This window comes from Oenanthe melanoleuca, chromosome 11, assembly GCF_029582105.1.
Source record: "Oenanthe melanoleuca isolate GR-GAL-2019-014 chromosome 11, OMel1.0, whole genome shotgun sequence".
Taxonomy (NCBI): domain Eukaryota; kingdom Metazoa; phylum Chordata; class Aves; order Passeriformes; family Muscicapidae; genus Oenanthe; species Oenanthe melanoleuca.
In genome coordinates, this window is record NC_079345.1 from 3597865 (window position 1) to 3618464 (window position 20600).

General features: G+C 40.6%; 1 protein-coding gene across 2 annotated transcripts in view; it reads right to left on the reverse strand.

The window, feature by feature from the left end:
• Positions 1-20600, reverse strand: part of CDH13 (cadherin 13) — a 425128-nt gene that overhangs the window by 17763 nt on the left and 386765 nt on the right. For both annotated transcript variants that reach the window (XM_056500421.1, XM_056500420.1), the window contains exon 11: positions 7320-7462. In XM_056500421.1, the coding sequence (XP_056356396.1) occupies positions 7320-7462 (143 nt within the window). The remainder of the gene's footprint in view (positions 1-7319; positions 7463-20600) is intronic.

Sequence of the window (20600 nt, forward strand, 5' to 3'; positions counted from 1 at the left end):
CAGCATTTACTGTTCAGCCCTGCAAGAGGTCACCATAATCACCCTGCCCACAGCAGCCCAAGAGCTGAAAGTTATCCAGAGCAGATTTTAATAATCCAAATTGCTGCTGTGCTGGGAGAGCATCCCGAGGCAGGAGCGAGTTCCCGTGGTGTGGATCTGATAAACTGCTGCCTGCAGCAGGATGCAATTAGTCCTTTCAATAACAAATGTTACTAATGGTGACACTTCATCTGTTTCCTGAGCAGAAATGCATCACAAAGGCAGAATGTTCATCCCTCTCCAGCCTTGCCCTCCCTTCTCATCTCACACTTTGTCATCAGGAGGGTTAGGGTTGAGTTCTTTTTAATGAAATAGAAACTCTTTTTCACTTTTTATTGGACTAATTGAATTTACAGAAAGGCTCCAATCCGTTTTTTTGTTCTTGATATATTATTAAGTAAAGTCATACTGCAGAATGGATGAAAAGACATTCTAGTATTTGAAATATGATCATAAAAGCCAGCCTTTCATGCACTTAATTAAACTGCTGTCTTTAATTTCGAATGCATTATTTCCACACTGGACTGATAATGTCTTATGCACTGCCCTTCTTATCTTTCTCTGGAGTCAGTAATATTAAAATCTGCCTTTTGAAATGAAGAAGCCAACAGCATTATGGATGTCCTGCTATTTTGTCACACACAGATATGGCTGTGTTCTCCCTGCCATGCAAATGTTTCACTCTTTGTGTGGTTCAGGGGCTGGGCAAGTATTACACACAAAAAAAAAAAAAAGAGAGAAAGGAAATTGCTTCTGTCCATTTCAATGACTTATTCTTTGCTTGGTTTATTTATAATGATTTAAACAAAAATCTTTCACTGGTTTATGAAGACCTCCAAAAGAAAAACAAGCAAATGTCAGGGTCATAAACTGGAGCTTGTTAACACATGTCATAAAACTGTAACAAGAAATGAATCAAGCAAAAATGGCCACAACTCATCCATTGGGAATATGTGACTTTCATAAATTTGACTGTATCATGCTGTTGAAATAATTCAAAATCCCATGATCTCCAGACACCTTTGATTTTGAAAGGGAAGCTACCCATGGAATATTTTAATTCTGAAGTAAAACTTTTAATTTGTATTGTCAAACCTTGCAGCTGAATGCAGAATTAATGAGCCAAGCAAGACCTAAAGGGTCCAACAGTCTTTTCCAAAGAGCTCTGATCCCACTTGCCACTGAGCAGAACTGGTCACCCCTCCTGAGGATGAACACTTTCAATATTTGGGTGCCCTTAGAGCCATTGGGGACAGAGAGAATTCCAGACTGCCAGAAGTGGCACATCTGGGAATATACCATGGCAATCATGGGAGTGGAACCACCACTGGTTTGTGTAAAAGCTGCTGAAACAGAGGGTGAAGGATTGAGAATTTAATACTGAAACAAAATGAAAACTTGGTGGTGAACTGAGTCTCCAATGCAAGGGGTTGTTGCCAGGAAATGTGGATTTTAAATTGGATTTTAGTGCTACCTCCAGTTGGAAAAATAGCTTGAAAAGAAATGTTATAGAAAAAGATACTTAGTATACTTTAAATGCTTGAATCTTAATGAAAAGCTGCACAGAATGATATCAGAATTATTCCTGTAAAGTCATGACTTACACACTGCTCTTCAAACAAGGACTCTGAGATCACTGCTTTTTGTGCTCTCTAATGATGCTGCTCTCAGAATCTAAACACAAATTTCTGTCTCATCTCTCACATTGGATTTTTTTCCCCCTCCATATGCTGTTTTTCTGCTCAGAAAATCTGTGTGTTGGCAGCATCCCCTCCCTGCAGGCAGGGATCCCATGCAGACATCTCTGTTCCACCCCATCCTGTCCAGGATGAACTCCATTAATGGTTCAGCCAAAGCAAATGGAACCAGCAGAGGGGAAGACACCAAAATCTGGTGTGCTGCTCACAGAGCTGCTCTCCTCAAAGCCATATGCTGACACTTTGTCCCTAATTCCCCCACAAATTCAAATTTCCTATGCATTTTCCATATATATTAATATATAGATGCTTTGCAAAATATATAAAATAAATAATCTTCCAAAGTTCCCACCCTTCATTCATGCCCTCAGATAATATATGCAGCTCCTGTTTTTGAGTAATTACATTTCAAAAGAGCACAGCTCTTTCAGCATATCAAATTGCTACTGACACATGCCATCAGTCTTAAACACTGTTTTCAGCATTCTAATTTCTTTTTCGAATCATGAGTCCATGATGACAAATTAAAACAATATTTTGTGTGCGATTCATATTTTACTGAAATTCAAAATGGCAAGAAAAGGATGAGTCTTCAATTTATTTTCTCTTCTCAATTAATACAGCAATTAAGATAAGGGGTATAAAACTGGCTTAATTGGGTTGCCATGGTAACTAATTGCCTGATTTCTCCCAAAATCGTGTGTTTTAGGTGGAATCAATCTGTGGTAATTTAATTATGCACATCATGGAGCCAGAAGACAGGTTAGATACATGCAAGGAGAAGTTCTAATTGCAAACTGCCACACATCCCTTTGTTATTCAGCTTTTTCTAGGTGTGGTGTGTTACTGTTCATCACACTGAGTGCAGAATAACAACTTTGCTTTCTGATGCTGAGCAGTGCCAAGACCTGCACAATGCATGGGATTTGGGATTGCTTGGGTTCAGCTGCTCCTTGGAAACATGGGAAAAAGTGAAAACTAGACCTTGATTCACTATTTCTCCATTTTGCTCAGGAAAACTGAAGCAGAGCCACAGCTACAGGTGCAACAGGTCCAAGCTGCTTTTTTCTTAACCTGCCCACTGTAGCTCAAGGCAAACCCTGAAGTCACAACTAAAATTACTTTTAATGATGTTTATTCTCTTTGTTTGATGCAGCAGAAGTTCTTATATCCCAGTTTTTGTCTCAGTAGCTCCCTGGTGATAGGAAAGGCAGGAAGGGAAGGTGGGATGCTCACACTGGGTCAGACTCACTGGGAGAACATTTCTTTAGGTGGGACCCCACTGGGGTGGCATGAGAAAAGTGGAATCCAACTTCAGTTTGCATTTAACCCAACCAGCAAGATTAGAGTGTCATTACTCATCACCAGGTGACAGCCTTGGACAACACAGGTGAGTCAAACAACCAAAAACAACCAAAGATTTTGTATTTTAAGAGATAGAAAAAGGCTTCACAATGGGTATTCATTCCACAAAAAAGAATGATTGTTGCATAAATAAGGCAAATCTGGGGATAAATTATTATCCATGGAATGGATATGGATCCAAGGAAATGGAGAATCTAATTTTATCTTTTGAAGATTCCACGCATTTTCCAGGAATTTTTTAAACTTCACCTCCAGCCATGGTTTCCTCCTCCCTTACTTTTTCTAGATTGTGACTCAAACTCTCAGAATACAGGAGTAAAAGACCTTTCCTGGAGAGTTTCTAGCATGGCTGAATGAGAAAAACAGGCAGGTGTTCTGCTTTGTGATCCTCATCCCAAATTTCCAGTGGATAACACCACGGAGCACATTTGGAAGCTCTGCTCCACACAGGTTTCTCAATCCCAAATGATTTCCCCTCTGTGTTTCACACAGGTGTGTTTGGCAGAAAAGCTCCCAGTAAAGCTGTGCCACAGCACTGAGCTCAGTGATTAGAGTGCTAAATCCAGGAAATAAAATCATCTCCACTGTTGGCACCTTTGTTAATTGAATGAAACCTCTGATGTTTCCCAAGTTTGCATAAACCTGACTTTGCCCCATTATCAGCTCATTCTCAGATTAAACACAGTTCATGACACTTTAATGTGTTAACTCTGCTGCATGGTATTTCCTACCAGTGTTTGATTTCTTCTTTAATAGGCCAGAGACTCTATGTTCACACAGGTCTTTAATAAAAAGTTTTCAAATTCCAAAGACACTACGTTGACCTTTTACTGAAATCAAATGTACTGAGAAAATTAGGATATTTATTCTAAAAAGTCTTTTTTAAAGTGTAATGCACCCCCATAAAGGTCAAAATTTATTATCTATGAATTAACACCATTTCCATCAAATTTGCTGTTAAACATTGTTTCAAGTGTATTTGGAAAGATACAGGAACTGTTTAGATCAGAATAACATAATTCATACTTTACCACCTTTAGCTGCAGTTAATTTGATAATGCTGAGAAATAATATCATAAAGGTCAAAGAGAATCTCATAAAGAGAAACTTATTTCCTGCAGTGGAGCAACTCCATTTTCTATGCCCCTCTCATTGTTTCTGTCCTACTGGTAGAGAAGTTTTGTGATAACCAAAAAAAAGACAAAGATGTGATGGATTTATACAAAGAACTAGCAAGAACAAAGCTCCAGGTTTTACTTGTGACAAAAATATCCAACACTTTACAGATTTAAAAAAAAAAAAATAATAAAGATGCCCTGGCGCTTGCCCCCTGCACTGAAGTGTAATAACAAGGAGTCAGTGCCTGCTGGAGCTGATGACAGATTCTCTACTGACATCAGCAAAAGGGGATGGAAGAAGGGTCACTGTGGAGTTTGTTTCAGCTGCCTCCTCTCCTCAGCCAGGACAGAACTCCAATGTAAGGTCATTTTATAAAGAGGTGAGTGTGGAACACAGTGGGACAGCAGAACCTTTTCTGTAAGCATGCAAACTCTAATGCTGTGAACACTAAATAATATCTGTATTTATGTTGTAGGATATGCCTCATGCACTTTAGCAATGTCCAAGGCTTTCTATGATTTCAGAGTTATTCACTCTAAATTCTGTTCAAGATTATCAGGGATCTTGCAGTGCTGCTCTGCTGGGAGCTGCTCCAGTTCCCACTGCTGGGCTGTGCCCTGGGCATTGCCTGAGCTCTCTGCATTCCCAGGGAAGGAAAGGAAAGCCTCTGGCAGCTCAGACTTCCTCAGTGCCTGTGCCAGCACATCTCAGATCGGACTCTGAGATAAGCTGAGAGAAAAAAGGAAATAAAAACCTCCACTGAATACTTTTGAAAAAAGAATTTCTGCTAAAGTATTTATTTTTTTCCTCTCCTCCCTTCTCACCACAAGTCAGTTAGCCCAAGCAAATGACTTGCTCTATTGGAAATGCCTCTAAATTTTCACTTTATTGCCCCATTTCCTTTGGCAATTCTTAATCCTGCCTTTGGCTGCCCTCTCACTCAGCAGTCCCACTCATATTCCCTGGTATTAGGCAGGCTCCACTTATTAACCTGGAGAGAGAATCTGCAGCCTGTGGACAATGCTGCTCTAAGGAGATGCAGATAGTTATGTTCAATCTGATTTTTCTCCCTTTTAAAGTTAACTTAACTTTCTTTTAGAGTCCTGAAATAATTCTGTATTCATTTCGTGTCATTCTCCCACAATCTGGCTTCTCATCTAATGCAATATTTCAAGTTGGACATTAGCTCTGATGGTTGGAGAGATAAAGTGGGTCTCCCAGCTGTGCTAGTCCACATTGTCAGTGGCCTGGAAACAAATTTGGGAACAATTCCCAGGAACCCTGTCACTCCCAGCTGTCCCTCAGGGCACAAGGCAGATCCTGATAGATCAACTCCAAAACTTCCTTGGCTGCTTTAGCCACAGAGCCATTCATCCAGACCAGCAGAATATTTTCCCTCTCCCCAGCCCCTCTCTAAGCTGAATGAGCTCCCCAGGCTGCCTGGTAATTAATCCAGAGGTGATGCAGGGCACAAGGTTAATATCAGCTCATTAATTCTGCTGTTTATTCCCCCTCCCACACGTGGCAGTGCTCTGGAATGATCTTTGTGGACACCTTGGCGTGGCAGTCCTGGCTGGTTTGTGCTCCCTGCACTCCCAGGAATCAATAATTCTGAGGGATGGACTCTGCACTGACAGAGCTGCACGATCCCAATAAACACAATTACAGGGGCTGCAGTCAGGGCTGCCTCAGAGCCCCAAGTGAGCAGGATTCCTTTTCTCTCTAGCAATGCTCTTCAGCACAGCTTCCCCTTCTCTCATTTTTACAGAATGGAAAAAAAAAAAAAAAAAAAAAAAAAAATCTGAGAATTAAAATCAGTGAAGTTCTGGGCTTGGAATGAATGAGCAAATGAAGGTGTCCCCCAAAATCCACATTACTCAGGCTGCTTCCCACAGCCCAAAACACTCATCTCCTTTCTCCATCTATTCTCCTTGACAATATCTGACTTCACCTTTATAGCACAGCTTTGTCCTTTGGGTAACCCCTCAGTAATATCCCAAATTTTTACTTTTATTGTGAGATGACATTTCCCAGTGCACCTGATTTTAGGATGCATTAAAAAAAAAAATAATCCAGTAGCAAGCAAAAGACAGAAATATGTTTAGTGCTACATTTCCCCCCCAGAAATTTCCTAAGGAAAATATGTATATTAATGTATAAGTAAATCATAATCTCAGCAGATTTTTTTTTCTGTTACACTTAAGGTGATATTTTCTTTCTCCTGTCAGGCCCTGCAAATGTTCCATGAGTCATGTGCTTACAAAAATGTAGAATTACTCTCCTAAAAAGAGCATTTTACAATTCATCACCAGGGCTATACCAGCTGCAGCTGTGTAAAAGTGTTAGCATATTAGCTGTTATATTACAGGCAAATCTTTTATTTATTTTGTGCCTTTAGCTTGGGAGATTTGGAACATTGAAGATTTTCTCTTTCTTCCCCTGCTCCAAAGTCACTGAATTTTCCCTAGATAGCTTAATTTGGATTCTATTTGACAGAAGGAACTTTAGTACACACAATATGCAAAAAAATGTTGCATTTTAACAAGGAGTTTAGTCATGTTTCTATTGTCACTGTCATTGTATTGAATAGATTATAATCCAGCATCTCAAGGATGAGTTATTACTGGTATTTAGTGCCTCAGGCATGCTGACTGCTCAAATATTGTGAAGAAATTAACTCTGATTAGGATGATTTATTACATTTCCAAGAATGCTTCTAGACTAATTGCACCTAGCATTAAGACATCAATGTAGGAAGAAACCAGTGAGGTATAAACCTAAATTAAAACTGCTCTAAATTTGAAGTTCTAAGGTTGAAAACCACAACCAAAAGGCAGGATTAAAAGCTGAGTTTGCATAAAGGTGATCATAACATTCAAATAAGAAATAGAGCATAAATTGTCTTCTCAAATTTCCAGTGTATCATCATGATAATCTATACATCTGCATCATTTTAAAGTTAATTCCTCTTTCTTCTATTTTCCAAACCGATCCCTAACACATTTAGGTGGCCAGGCAGGGAAGTGCTGCAGCCCATGGTTCATGTTCAGAATGGAGCATTCCAAGCAGGAAATGGAAGGTTCAGGGCTGGTTACTCACCACTGTCGATGGCCAGGAACAGAGCAGTGTAGACATTGTTGTGCACAAACGGGGATTCCCTGTCCAGCACTGCCGTGGTGCCAACCGTGCCGTTGGTGGGGTTGATTTCCAGCCACCCTGCTGGGTCCTTGTACACTGAATACCTGACAAAAGTGCACAAGTTGTTATCAAGTTGTGGCTCTGATCACAAAACAATTGCATTGCTGCAGAGGGATTTGTCTTTGCACTCAATTGTTTCCAGGAGTGGATCTCTTAATATTTCAAAAACACAATTTAATTTATGTTCCCTTAGAGACCAGCGTTAGGCTTAGCTGGCAGAGGGAGATACAGAGAGAGGTTTGAGTCAATTCCTTTTGGGTGTATATATATATATAAATGTGTTTGTCCCAAAGTTTAGCAGAGAAATCAATATTTTCCACCCAGAACACTTCCAACAGGCCCCTGCATCCACACTGACCTCATGGATCCTATCACATCCCTCCCTTTTCCAGACTCAAAACTCCAGTTGCACTACAAGCTGCATTTTTAATTTACATTCCAGCATTTTAATTTTTTTTTTCCTTACTATTAGTTGTTTTGGGTGAGGTGGAAATGTACAGAATTGTGGGGAATGGTGGCAAAAAGAGTCAGACAATGAATTCTCCAGGTCTGTGGGGAGGTGTCACACCCAGCCCTGACTGCACACATTTGTTCTACACTCTGGATTCTGGAGCTTCCTCTTTCTTCTCATTAAATTCAACCACAGCTGTGTTGCCTCAATCAGAGCTTGGAAATGCTGCCTCCAAAATCCCCCCAAAATTAAATTCCCTGTTGTGCCCTCTTTCCATTAATTAGCACAAATATTCAGCCCCCAAAACTGGCAATGTTTAGAGAGATTGTGGAGGAACTTCCCTGCTTGACTGAAGCAATAAATACAAGAATGTTCATGATTTGGGTCTAATTCTATACTCAGTTAAATATATTAAGTAATAGAACAACCAGAGCTGAATTAACTGATACCAATTCCCTCTCCAATTAAATGTGTTAATATCTTAAACCAAAACTCCAATCATATAATCAATACCTGGGATAACAACTTGTTTATCTTTTTTGTAGTGAATTGTTATAGGTTATAAACCACCATACAACCTTTTATAGACATTTTAAATTATCAGTAATTGACATGGAACCTGTTATTATTTAATGAGTCTGTGACAAGGCAGTGCCTCATAGTGGCATTCACCTGAAAGTGAATTCATCTGAAAGTCCTGTGTGATAATATTGCCAAAAAAAAAAAAAAAAAAAAAAGAAAAAAGAAAGAAAGAAAAGTATCAGTGCAAATATGAGGGAATAAACAGAAATAACACAAAACTTTTGTTCAGGCTTGAAAAATGAAACTTGCTGGGGGCTGCTGAGCCTGGCTTTGGTGCACAGGAGCAGCCAGAGTGAGCACCAAAACTTCAGCATTTACAGCCAGGAAAAATGACACACCTACAGGAGCTCCTAGGATGGTAAAATAAGTTAAAGAGCAGATTTGAAAACCAGAAACTTTCAGTACTTATGCAGAAAATGAGATAAATAGGGAAAATAGTTGGCTTATTTATGCTGTCAGACAAGCAGCTCAGAGTTTCACCACTGGCTTCCCCAGGAGCAGAAATTATCCCTTAGGGAATATGTGGAAAAGAATCAAAGGGAAGCATTAGTGCACAGTGAGATTTCCATCAACCCAACATGTCCTTCCTCCTAGCAGCCATTTAAACATTAATCAATACCTCAGCTTTATCTCCCACAAAAATGAGTGCCTGAAATGGCAACAAATGCAGATCATTATTTCATTTCACTTCTTTGTTTCTTCTTTTATTGTTGTTTTTATCACTTTGCAACAAAGGTATGCACAAAAATATGAAACAAGGGCAGCCTAAACAATTCCTTGTCTATTGTAAAACTGCAAATTCTCAATTAACCCCGAAACCATTTCAGAAGATTCAACACTTCTAAAGTAATGAGAATGTAAAATGGATTGTATTATCTTCCCTGATTGCTCTACAAAGAACTGTTGGCTGTGCAAATAAAAACCTGGATTGTACAACCTGTGATTTGGCACAGGATATTGTAAAAGTGGTACTTTGTCTTTCCCACCACATTTTTTACTTATTGTAAGAGCATATTGCAGTACAGTTGAGATGATTGGGTTTTGTTCCATTTTTTCAGGGCTCTGCTAGCAAAGGTTTAGAATAGACCCACCATAAAAACTGTGATAAAAATAGAAGTTTTGAATGCAAAGATTCACTTCCCACTTTTGACTTTGGTGAGATCTGTGAATTGCACAGCAGCTTTTAAAATGTTTTAGGTGTTTAGACATGAACTTTCCTACATGTACCTCCTGTACCCTCAGTCCTGAGCACAGTGATTTATCAGATGCACCCAGAATTGTTCTCTCTGCTGTGCCAGTTCCTCTTTAGCTTGGTCTTATTTTACTTGGCAGCAGTGCAATTTAGTGCTGCTCATGGAGTTTATTTCATTGTGGGTTTTTCTTTAATTTTAAACTGTGCCAACAGCTCCCAGCTCCCAAGGGCTTGTGTGACAGGAGGGAAGGGAAAGTGGCTGTAGCATCTTCTGACTGTGACTCCTTGGTCTGGGTTTGTGTCCTGGTGCTGTCTAAGCCAGGTATAGCACAGAGAGCAGCAAAAACAGCTCCCTCAGACTGGAAATTGTCTGCTCCAGTGGTTGGGTGCACTCCTTAAACACAGAGACAAAAGACATAGAGAGGTTATGGCCGCAGAACAGAGCACAAATCAAAATTTGCACTTGGTGCAGAGCTAAAATAGAGCGGCAGACACATTGAAATAATTTAAAATTTGTAAATGGCATTGTATCAAGGCTGGCTGAAAAATCATGAGCCACTAGCCTTAGGAAAAGGTTCACAGGTTTTTTGGGAGAGACTGGTGCAGCAATTACAGCACAAATATCCACACCCAGGGAGGCAGTGGTGCTTCTCAGAGAAAGATAAAAAACTTCCCAAAATATAAGTGCAACATTAAAAATCTGGATCAAAACTGCATTGTGCTCTATATAGAGATGACATAATGCAGAGTTTTAAAGATCAACCTGCTTCCCATGGAGCTCCCTCTCCTCCACTGTGCTCTCATTACCTTTTGCCTGCACTAATTACAGCAGCATATGGCACCAGGAAGAGCAGAGAGGGAACCTTATTGTAGCACAGCCATTCTCCAGCTGAACACACTCCACACTCATTACTGAGGACACACTAAAAGCTTTTCTGCTTTTTAGCCATGAGACAACAAAGGTATTGCTGCTCCCAGGCTGGGCTGGCTTATCAGCTTTGGGGAGGGCAAAAACCATATATCTATATATTTGTATATCTATATAGATCTCTATATCTATATATTTATATATCTATGTATCTATATATCTTTATATTTATATATCCATATATTTATACATATATGTATCTATGTGTCTATGTATCTATATATATCTATATATCTATATAGCTATATATCTATATATATATAGATTAATATCTCTCTGTATCTGTGTGTCTAAATATCTATATATCTATCTGTATATTCCCAGCCTTGCACAGCTGGGTCTGTAATTTCTATCCCAAGTGAAATGAAAACAATAACAGCAATTCTCTAATGTGTACTATAGTAATAATATATATGTCACTGTACTGACATTTGATTTTGTAAAGATCATTTTGATGTGACTTCCAAGATTGTGTTGGTTTGGGATTTTTTTTTTTTTTTTTTGTTTTGTTTGGTTTTTTAGTGGGTTGTTTTTTGCAAGGCCAGTTTGGATGGGGCCTGGAGCATCCTGCTCCAGGGGTGACGTCCCTACCATGGCAGGGGGACTGGAATGAGTTGATCTTTAAGGGCTCTTCCAACCCAAAACATTCTGGTTTTCTGTGATTCACTTTTTTTTTTTTTTTTCAGATACTGAGAAAAAATGTGGATTGATTATATGAATTAATTATGAGGTGCAGGTGAATACAGAGGTTTGAATTCCATTTTTTACTCAGATATAAAGCCACTGCCTAAAATCTGCTCTGCAGCCCCTAAACACAGCTTGGCACAGGGCAGTAACTCGTGGTCCTTGTGACTAAGCCTGGCCTAGCAGCACAAGGGAGCTGAACTAATTTCCATTGCAGGTAAGGACTGAAAGGCAACCAGAGGATTTCATATCAAAGGGGAAAAAAAGCAGAAATGCTTCATCACACAATGCTATTGGGACAAAATGTAAATATTTCAACATCTCAAGAAGTATGGGCCAGGTTATAAGAGAAATGACAAAGGGACAGAGGTGACGCCACTAAAGAGCTTTTCCAGATCTTCTCCTGCCCATTGTACACATTGTAAACTGTGCACATGGTGGCTCCTGGTCCTCCAGGCTTTCAGGGCTCTCTGTGTCCAACTTCAGGGCTCCACAGAGCCAGAGGGGTTGAGTTTGGAAGGAGCCCCTGGAGATCATCACTGACAGATTTCAAGATCTTTTGTGTGTCTTAAACCTCACTGTGTCTGGCCTCAACACCTTCCCTGTAACCATGCACAGTTAACCCAAAAGATGCTGTTAAAAAATCAGAAAGGATTATAAAATCTGAACTGTCCTCTGTGCTTTCCAGTGCCCATCTTTGATTTACACACTCCAGCACCAAGCTAAGCCTAGGCAGGATTCTTTGCCATTAAATCACATGAAAGGAACAGATTTGAGTTTGGGTTTAAATGCACTAAGAGTGTGGCTCTGTGCTACATGAGCAGCAGGCTGTGAAAAACCTCCTGCAGTGCTCTCCTGCAGAGATTCAGACGTGCTCAAATTACCCTGGCTGGATTCTTTATAGAAAAGAAAAAAAAAAAAATTAAAAATGTAAAAAAGCAAATGGAACTGAAATCGATACTATTATTAATCAGAATAAACATATCATTAACACAATCTAAAACCTGAAATAAATCACATTTTCTGGCAACACTGTTGAGGAAGGTGTTAGGTCAGATGCAATTTTAAACTCACTGAAGATTGAGGATTTATGCAAGAGCCATTTTTCAGCTTCCTGGAACATATTTACTGCCTTGCAATATTTTCACAGGCTGGAAATGTCAACTTAGAGCAAAATTTAAAAAAAAAAAAAATAAAACTCCCCATCAGGGTTGTGCCACGAGTGCCTCTGTGCAATTTTGGTCACTGGAAATGCAAGTTTCACTGGGAATCCATCAGCTCTGCTCAGGGCCACCACAGCTTTTGTAGGAATTCCCTGCAGCAGCTTTTTCCTGGGTGTGCCTGGAATTGCTGGGGGTTTGTGCCCAGATTTAACCTTGAGATGCTTTGTGCTAACCCTGTGTGAATGGGCAGTGCCAGCCTGGCCCTGATCTCAGAGATCTGAGCCCTGGGCTGGTCCCTGGGGTTTGCAGGTTTGCAGGTTTTGCTCCTGATTGCTCTTGGAAAACCACACATCCCATCTCCTCTAAACCAAAAAGATTCCTCAGCTTTGTTTCGTTTGTCACATCAGGGATTTAACAGGCTGGCATTCATCACAATTCTCTATCTCCAATGATACCATCAAAACAGAATGAAAAATTAGATGAAATTCAGTTTGCAGTCCCCCGCCACTGAGAGATGTCAAATGAGAAAATGGTTGACTAATTAGTTATTTGTGTGGAGAAATAATGGTGTAAACCCCTTGGTAAACATGAAGAAAGTAACAGGAGAGTTGTTGCAACTCATATAATAAAATACATCCAGACTCAAAACCTACAGCAATTAATCAAATCAAAATAATAAAACTGTATTAATGAGGTGGTTAAATAAAATGTTCTGGAAACAAAAATATTTTTCATTATTATTGTACAGTCTTTCAAACATTTCTTTGTGCTGAAACTTAATTTTCTCTTTCCTTAGAGGCAAAAAAAAAAAAAAAAAAAATCCCTGGAAACTGAGGTGTAAAAAAAAAAATACAACAAAACTAAAAAATCCACAAACTCATTTATGTATGTTTTAATCAGAAGTGATTAGGGCTATGGTTAAATGAAGCCAGAGGCCATAACTATCAGAATTATTCCTAAAGCTAGGGAATAATGCACCATATCTGGGACTAACACACTGCTATAATCAGGTTGTTACTGTTAGAATAATTGTCAACACATGCAAATCAGTAAAAGTTTTCTCATTGCAACCATTGTGCCTCAAAAGCTAATCAGCATCAGATGAGCTTCAGGGTCTTTTACAAACTACCCAGAGAAGGATTTTGGCAGCAAAACTCCATCAAAGTTTCTACACAAGCTGCTCTTTGTGCCTGTGCTCCCAGCAAAGGCAGCTGCAGACCCACTTTCTGCTCTCACTGTCCAGTGAAAAACTGGGAAATTTTTATAGGAGCCCAGCAGATTCACCACTGCCATGTCAGCACTGAACACAGCTGGGGAAAGCAGGTTTTAGAAATTGTCCAGTTCTGTTCTCCTGGATGGGCAGCAGTGGCTCAGCCTGGGGAGTTTGGTCTCTCTGCTGGGCTGGGGGTGGCTCTGAGCCTCCAGGAATCCTCAGCTGTGCCCTGGCTGATTCCAGAGTCCCACAGCATCACCCCGGGCTGGGAGCACCTCCCCAAAGGGCAGGCAGGGGGTCAGCACAGATCCACCCCAGCCTGTGCCTCCCAGCACATCCCTGCCCTGGGAACTGAGCCCTGGGACCCACCTCTGAAAGGAGGAAGGGAATTCATTCCTGCAAAGGGATCACAAAATGCCAAATAATCATTTCAGCAGAGTTCTGTCTGTGCCAGGGCAAAGCCTCAGAGCAGAGTGAGAGCAGCACACACCCCAGGACCTTCCCTGCACACTCACTGCCCTCTTTGGCTGCCTTTTCTCATCAGCACTTCTCAAAAATTCCAGCCCAAGATAAATCTGGAGGATATGCCAGCTATGGGGAATAACACCTTGCCACTGTGAAAATAATTAATAATAAAGTCTAGAACTATCCCAGGCCTTTCTGCCAGGACCAGGAAATATCAAGGAGAACTAAAATCAGAATTTCTTCCTTTGGTACTAAACATTAACAAAATTTTCTGTTAATGACAGATCTTTGGGAAGGAAAAAAAATGTTCACAAATGACACAAACAGAAGAGACACAAACAGTGTCTCAGTCTGAACATACACACATGGGATCCCTGGTTATTCCCAAAGCACTCAGAGTTATTAACACAAAGATTTTTCTCCATTCTATCCCTTAGTTTTGAGGACATTCTAGAATGGTTTGGGTTGAAAGGGATGAACCAGGATGAATATTTTTACTTGCATTTCCTTAGCATAAGGAACAAAACCCCCAAAAAACCAAAAAACAAACAAAAAAAAAAAGGGTAGCCTAAGAAAGGACAAAATTTAGCACACAATAAATTGGCTGTGCAAGAAGTGGAAATTCAGAAAGAAAATCAGTGAAGGAGCTGAGAGTGCCAGAAAGCAGAGCAGCCTTTTCCTGTGCTGGCAGGGCTGGGGCATTCCTGAGCTGGCTGGACTTGCACAGGGCTCCTCTGTGAGACTCAGCTGTTCCCAGGGCACAGCACAGGGATGGTGGCACAGGAATAATGTTCTGCTGGCTGTGGAAAGCCCCTGGGTTTGTTGGCACGTTGCAGTCAGAGTCCTGGCAGGAAGAACAGCCCAGCCCTGCTCCTTCCCCCTGCTGTCCCTGTGAGCACACAGCTCTGTGCCCAGCCCTGTCAAACTGGGATGGGACAGGATCAAAGTGCTGCTGCTGCTGCTGCAGGCTCCCTCCAGGCACTCGTTGGCTGCTAATCCACTGGTTATTAAGTGTTTTCATGTATTTGACAGGGTAATCTTGGGTGGCAGAGATCCACTTGGAATCCAGACTTCACTGAAGGAAAACACTGATGCTGGGAGCTGAGCTGAACCTGATCCAGGCAAAAGCTGGCTTAAGTTTTGGTTTTTCCCAGATTAGAGCAGTGCCTGGGCTGTTATTGCAGTCTGTGCTGAGAGTGGAGCTGAGCCCCAGGAGGATACTTGTGCTTGTGGTCCATACCAAGAGCTGCATTAAGAGCTGACATCTCTCAGAGAGGATCTGCTCTGCCCAGAGTGACCCTCAGGAGGCTGCAGCAGCACCCTCAGCCTCTGCAGGGCCCTGTGCTGGGAATCCAGGATCCTGCTGGCACACAGAGTCCTGCAATCACGGGGTTACTGAGGTTGGAAATGATATTTAAGATCATCGAGCCCAGCACTGCCAAAGTCACCACTAACTCGTGTCCCCAAGTGCCACATCCTCAGGTGGGTCTCTGGGCACTTGCAGGGGTGGGGATCCCACCAAGCCTGTTCTCACTCCTGCAGTGGCTCTGAAAGGCTTGTCCTGGCTCCAGCCCTTCACGTGGCCTTGGTTTCCCCCAGGGAGGAGAGATGTGGGGCTCCAAACCCAGGCAAGCCACCCCAGGATGAACCAATCAAACCAGAATGGTTTGATGGCAAACAAGGAGTTAATCAGGAGTTGTTAGTCAGGAGTTAACTCCTTGTTGCCTAGTTAAACTCTAAGCATCTGTTATGAAAGTTGAACTCTCTACAGGACAGTGAAAGAGTATATTTTTTATATAAAATAAAATATGTCACTTTGCTATTAATAATGCAAAAATTGATGTGTTTTTCCGTTCAGTTCCCTTGTTTATCTTTGTTTGGAAGGAACTGAATTGATAGGAAAACAGACTCTCTTGGTGATTTGTAGAGTTATGTAGCCCAGAGGAATTAATACTCATCAAGAAAAACACTTTCCAACCTTGTACATCAATAACAAGGAAAGGAAAGGGTAGGTGAGAAATTCAGTAACATGTTTAATAATGTGAGGACATAATATCCAAGGAAAAGTTATATTAGGACCTGATAATGTGGAAAAAAACCACACTTATTCCTGGCTAATAATGACTTTTAAACTAAGATTTTGGTTTGGTTTTTTTTTTTTTTTGTTTTTTTTTTTTTTTTTCAGCTGATTTCAAATGCACTATGTACTTCTTACAGAAGAAATTTAATTAATTCCTTTTCATTCTTTTGGTAATAATGGCCAATCTCCTATTTAAGTTTTATTTGACTGATTACATTGAACTATACAAAAAATAAGTGACCTCTTTCTGTCCTGGATGTTGGAGCAGTGTGTGATATCATGTCACATCTTTTCCTCTATTTTCAGACAGTTTCTTTTGTTTGCCTAACTCACTGTCTTTAATGACCATGAAGAATGAGCAGGGCAGTGTGATTCACCTTTTCTGACCCCAGGGACTCAGATTCTCAGGCATTCAAGCTGCCCAGACTCACTTTAAAGCCATGGATGTCCCTGACCCACCTAGCCCTTATCATGTTTCAAGCTTGTGCATAACCATGTCTTTGGTGTTTTATTTCTGAAACCATCAAGGCCAGGCTGTTCCATTTGTCAGAGGTTGCTGTGCTGAATTCCCCCCCTCTTCACCTTTCTGCCTGTAGGAATCTCTAACATCCAACATCCAAGAGATGTTTGAAAACAAATCACTGCTTTCCACTGGTTGAACAAATCCATTAAAACTCAGATTCCACACTCTGCTCATTGCAACATCCCTTGTCTGAGTGATGTTACTGCAAAACAAAATTGTCCTTGCACAAGTAAATATTAAGAAAGGATGACCAAAATTCAATCCTGACAGATATTTTGAAAAAGTCACAAGCTGTATTTCAATATATAATATACAATGTATAATATACAATGTATTAACCCCCTCGTGTTTTTCATGGAAATAAAAAATTTAAGTACATTATTTACAGAAAAATTATCTTTTATATACTGAAAGGTGAGTTCATGCTGGTGAAGTCAGTAATTTCCCTTTGCAGCTGAAAAAGCTTTTTCTTGCCAGGATACACATCTGGGGCTTGCTCTGATGTGCTGCCTACAACAAATCTGCTGTGCACAGCACAAGTTTTATATCAAGTTCATCATCAGAATAACCAAGCCCCCTTCAGACATATATTAAACATGACAAATGTGTGTCATTTAGAAAATCTGCTGGCCAGGGATGGAAAATGTGAAGAGGTTAGAGGGGAAAACTCCAAAGAAATATTCATTTGTGACACTAAAAGAGCTTTCATTAGGTGTTAAGCAGTGAAAAAACAGGAAATGGATGATTTAGAGTTGCTTGTTTAACCTTAATTTACCACCCTGACAATGCAGATAAACTTTTATCCAGGCCTGGCCTGGCTGCAGGGTGGTACCAATGAGAAAAATATTTTACCAAAAATATTCCACTATTTGGCCATATATAGTTTTATTTTCTGCTTGATATCCATTGCATTCAGTGCACACAAATATAGTGCTCTGTGAATTTAATGCATTTAATCTCCTAAGATTCTATTATGCCCTAATTACTTCATGCTGTTTAACCCTGGGTTGGATGCCCAGGAGTTAAACTTCCCACACCCTTTTCCCTTTTCTTTTGGGATCCAAATGTTTTGCCAGCCACTTTCAGTGCAGGACCAGAGCATCACTGTGAGGTGAATTTTAATGTTTCCATTTGACAGACAAGAAACTGGAAGCCTCAAAACCTGCAAAACTCAAAAATCTGGTTTCTCCCCCTCCCTGAAATGACAGAAGCTGTAATGAAAAGACTCACCTGGCTGCACAAAGAAGGATTTGTTCAAAAGCACAGTTATACAAAGATTAAGGCCATTAGGGGCTTTTCCTTCTTTTTCCTTTTCCTTGCACTTCAAAACCTAAACTCTGCAGCAGTTTCATGAGTCAACTGATTGTAGACCCTTGGCATGGCCATGTGCAAAAATGAGACAGTGTTGTTTGCTTTCTGTGTGAAAATGCTTTTTTAAACACTGGTTAATAACTTAGAGCATCCCATGGCCAGAACCTGCACACCTTGCTCCCTACTAATAGAAAAATTTCTTATTTTAGTCTGCATTTGTGCAAAATGTTGCCAGAGACCCAGGGCTGAATCTCCAGAGAGGCTGGGCCTCAGGCAGTGAGAATTCTCCTGGAAATTTCCCATGTGGAAGAGGAAACAGAACTCTGCCAGACCCATTAAAACAGGTAATTGTGTGAAAACTCTCTGGGGTTTGGAGTGTTCAGTGGAATCTGGGTGAGAAGGGTCTGAGCACTGCCCAGAGGAGCTGCCCAAGAGATCCCATGGATAATAATTACCTGGCTCCATGAAGAGCAGGCAGGCATGTCTCTGTAGGCATATTTACCTAGAGTATAATGGCCAGAAAATTAGGAAGAAGTCAGTCCCTAGTAATTCACATTTGAACCAAGGATGAATCTGCAGGCTTACTGCTGCTTAACAGAGTGCATAATTTCACTCTTACTCAGAAACTATTTTGCAGAAATTGGCATCCTTATTACAAAGTTAATAGAAAAATTCCAATTGAACTCCACAAGGCGTTTTTCCTATTACAGTAACATTGCAGAGCTCCATTTGGTAAAAATGAGTGCTTAAACCTTCTGACAATTTCTTCACTGAACTTCAATTCCACTCCAAGGATAACCATCAGTGAGCCTGAAAGGAGATGGGGGCTTTGTACCTCGAAATGCACAGGCTGGGCTGCCTTGCCTCTGAGCATGGCTGTAAGCTCAGGACAGAAATTCTGTGCATTTGGGAAAGCTCCTGCTCCTGGAAGAAAACCTGCCCCCAGATTCAGTGGGAATACAACAGAAATTCTGTGTATTTGGGAAAGCTTCTACTCCCAGAAAAAAAAAAAACAAAACAAACTGTTCCCAGATTCAGTAGGAATACAACAGAAATTCTGTGCATTTAGCAAAGTTCTTGCTCCCAGAAAAAATCTTATTCCCAGATTCAGTGGGAATACAAAAGAAATTCTGTGTATTTGGGAAAGCTCCTGCTCCCAGACAGAAACCTATTCCCAGATTTAGTGGGAATACAACAGAAATTCTGTGTATTTGGGAAAGCTCCTGCTCCTGGAAGAAAACCTGCTCCCAGATTTAGTGAGAACACAACAGAAATTCTGTGCATTTAGCAAAGTTCTTGCTCCCAGAAAAAAACTTATTCCCAGATTCAGTGGGAATACAACAGAAATTCTGTGTATTTGGGAAAGCTCCTGCTCCTGGAAGAAAAACTACTCCCAGATTCAGTAGGAATACAACAGAAATTCTGTGTATTTGGGAAAGCTTCTCCCAGAAGAAAACCTACTCCCAGACTCAGTGGGAACTTTTCCCTGAACTGGGGGTGCCCATGATTTTTTCTATCCTCAGTCTGGAGATGATAAATTAATGAAGTATGACCAGAATGTCCAGACAACCTCTGCTCAGTGCCTTCCAAGACCTGCACCTGCTTCAAAGACACAAGTGCTGAATTGTTTAATTGGACCTTTCCCTTCATGGCAGGATTCAGCTCTGGTTTCAGCACCAATTTTCCTGCAAAACTTTGGCTTCAGTGCTTGGTTTTTCAGATTTTGCCATCGTGTAAAACACCACTGGTCCCTGCAGCTCCAATCAGACAAATAACCAGCCCAAATAAATTTCTGTCAAAGCACCCCTGGAAGCTGTAACCACACACAGACACTCAGGCACGAGCAAACCTGGCTGAGTGAGACTCCAGAATCCAACAAGTTTAAAATATTAAGAGAAGTTCACACCACCCCCTTCTCCAACAACACAATTCCTCACACTGTGTCCTCAAACTTGATAGCTAACTTATTATAATCAAGATACTCTTTACTTCTTCCAGAGACAAAATCCTGTCTTTTCTGAAGAGAACAGTAATGACAAAGTGAGTTATTGTCTAGATCTGCCTTCCACTGCAAGCATAACTTGTGACTGATAGATCCTATTGTTATATTTCTCAAGAAGATCTGCAATATTGTTTAGTCAGTGACATGAAAAATGTGCCCCATAATTTCACAGTTCACAGCCATTCATTCTGAGTGCTGACACGGTTGAAATCATAATGTGGCATAATATTGTTATGCAGGATAAAGACAGAGGGTCTAATTAAACTCCCCTTAAATGCTACATTCATCCTTATTAATCAAGAATTCAGGATTCTAAAGGTAATATCAAGGCAAGTTGAAATAGGTGACTGTGGCTTATTTGATTTTGTGGAAACACAGATTTTCAGTGCTATCATCCACAGCTTTAATATCAACATGTTAACTATGATTTATGCCAACAGAGTAGAGCAGTGGAAAATTTTAAGAGCAGGATCTTGTGACAAGAATTGTCAGGAGTGCTGGAGTCTAGCTTCAGGTAGCTGGGTTCTGGGCAAATCTGTGAATCATGGACTGAGAATTCCTGGGCCCCTGCTTTAGGTAGCCTTTAAT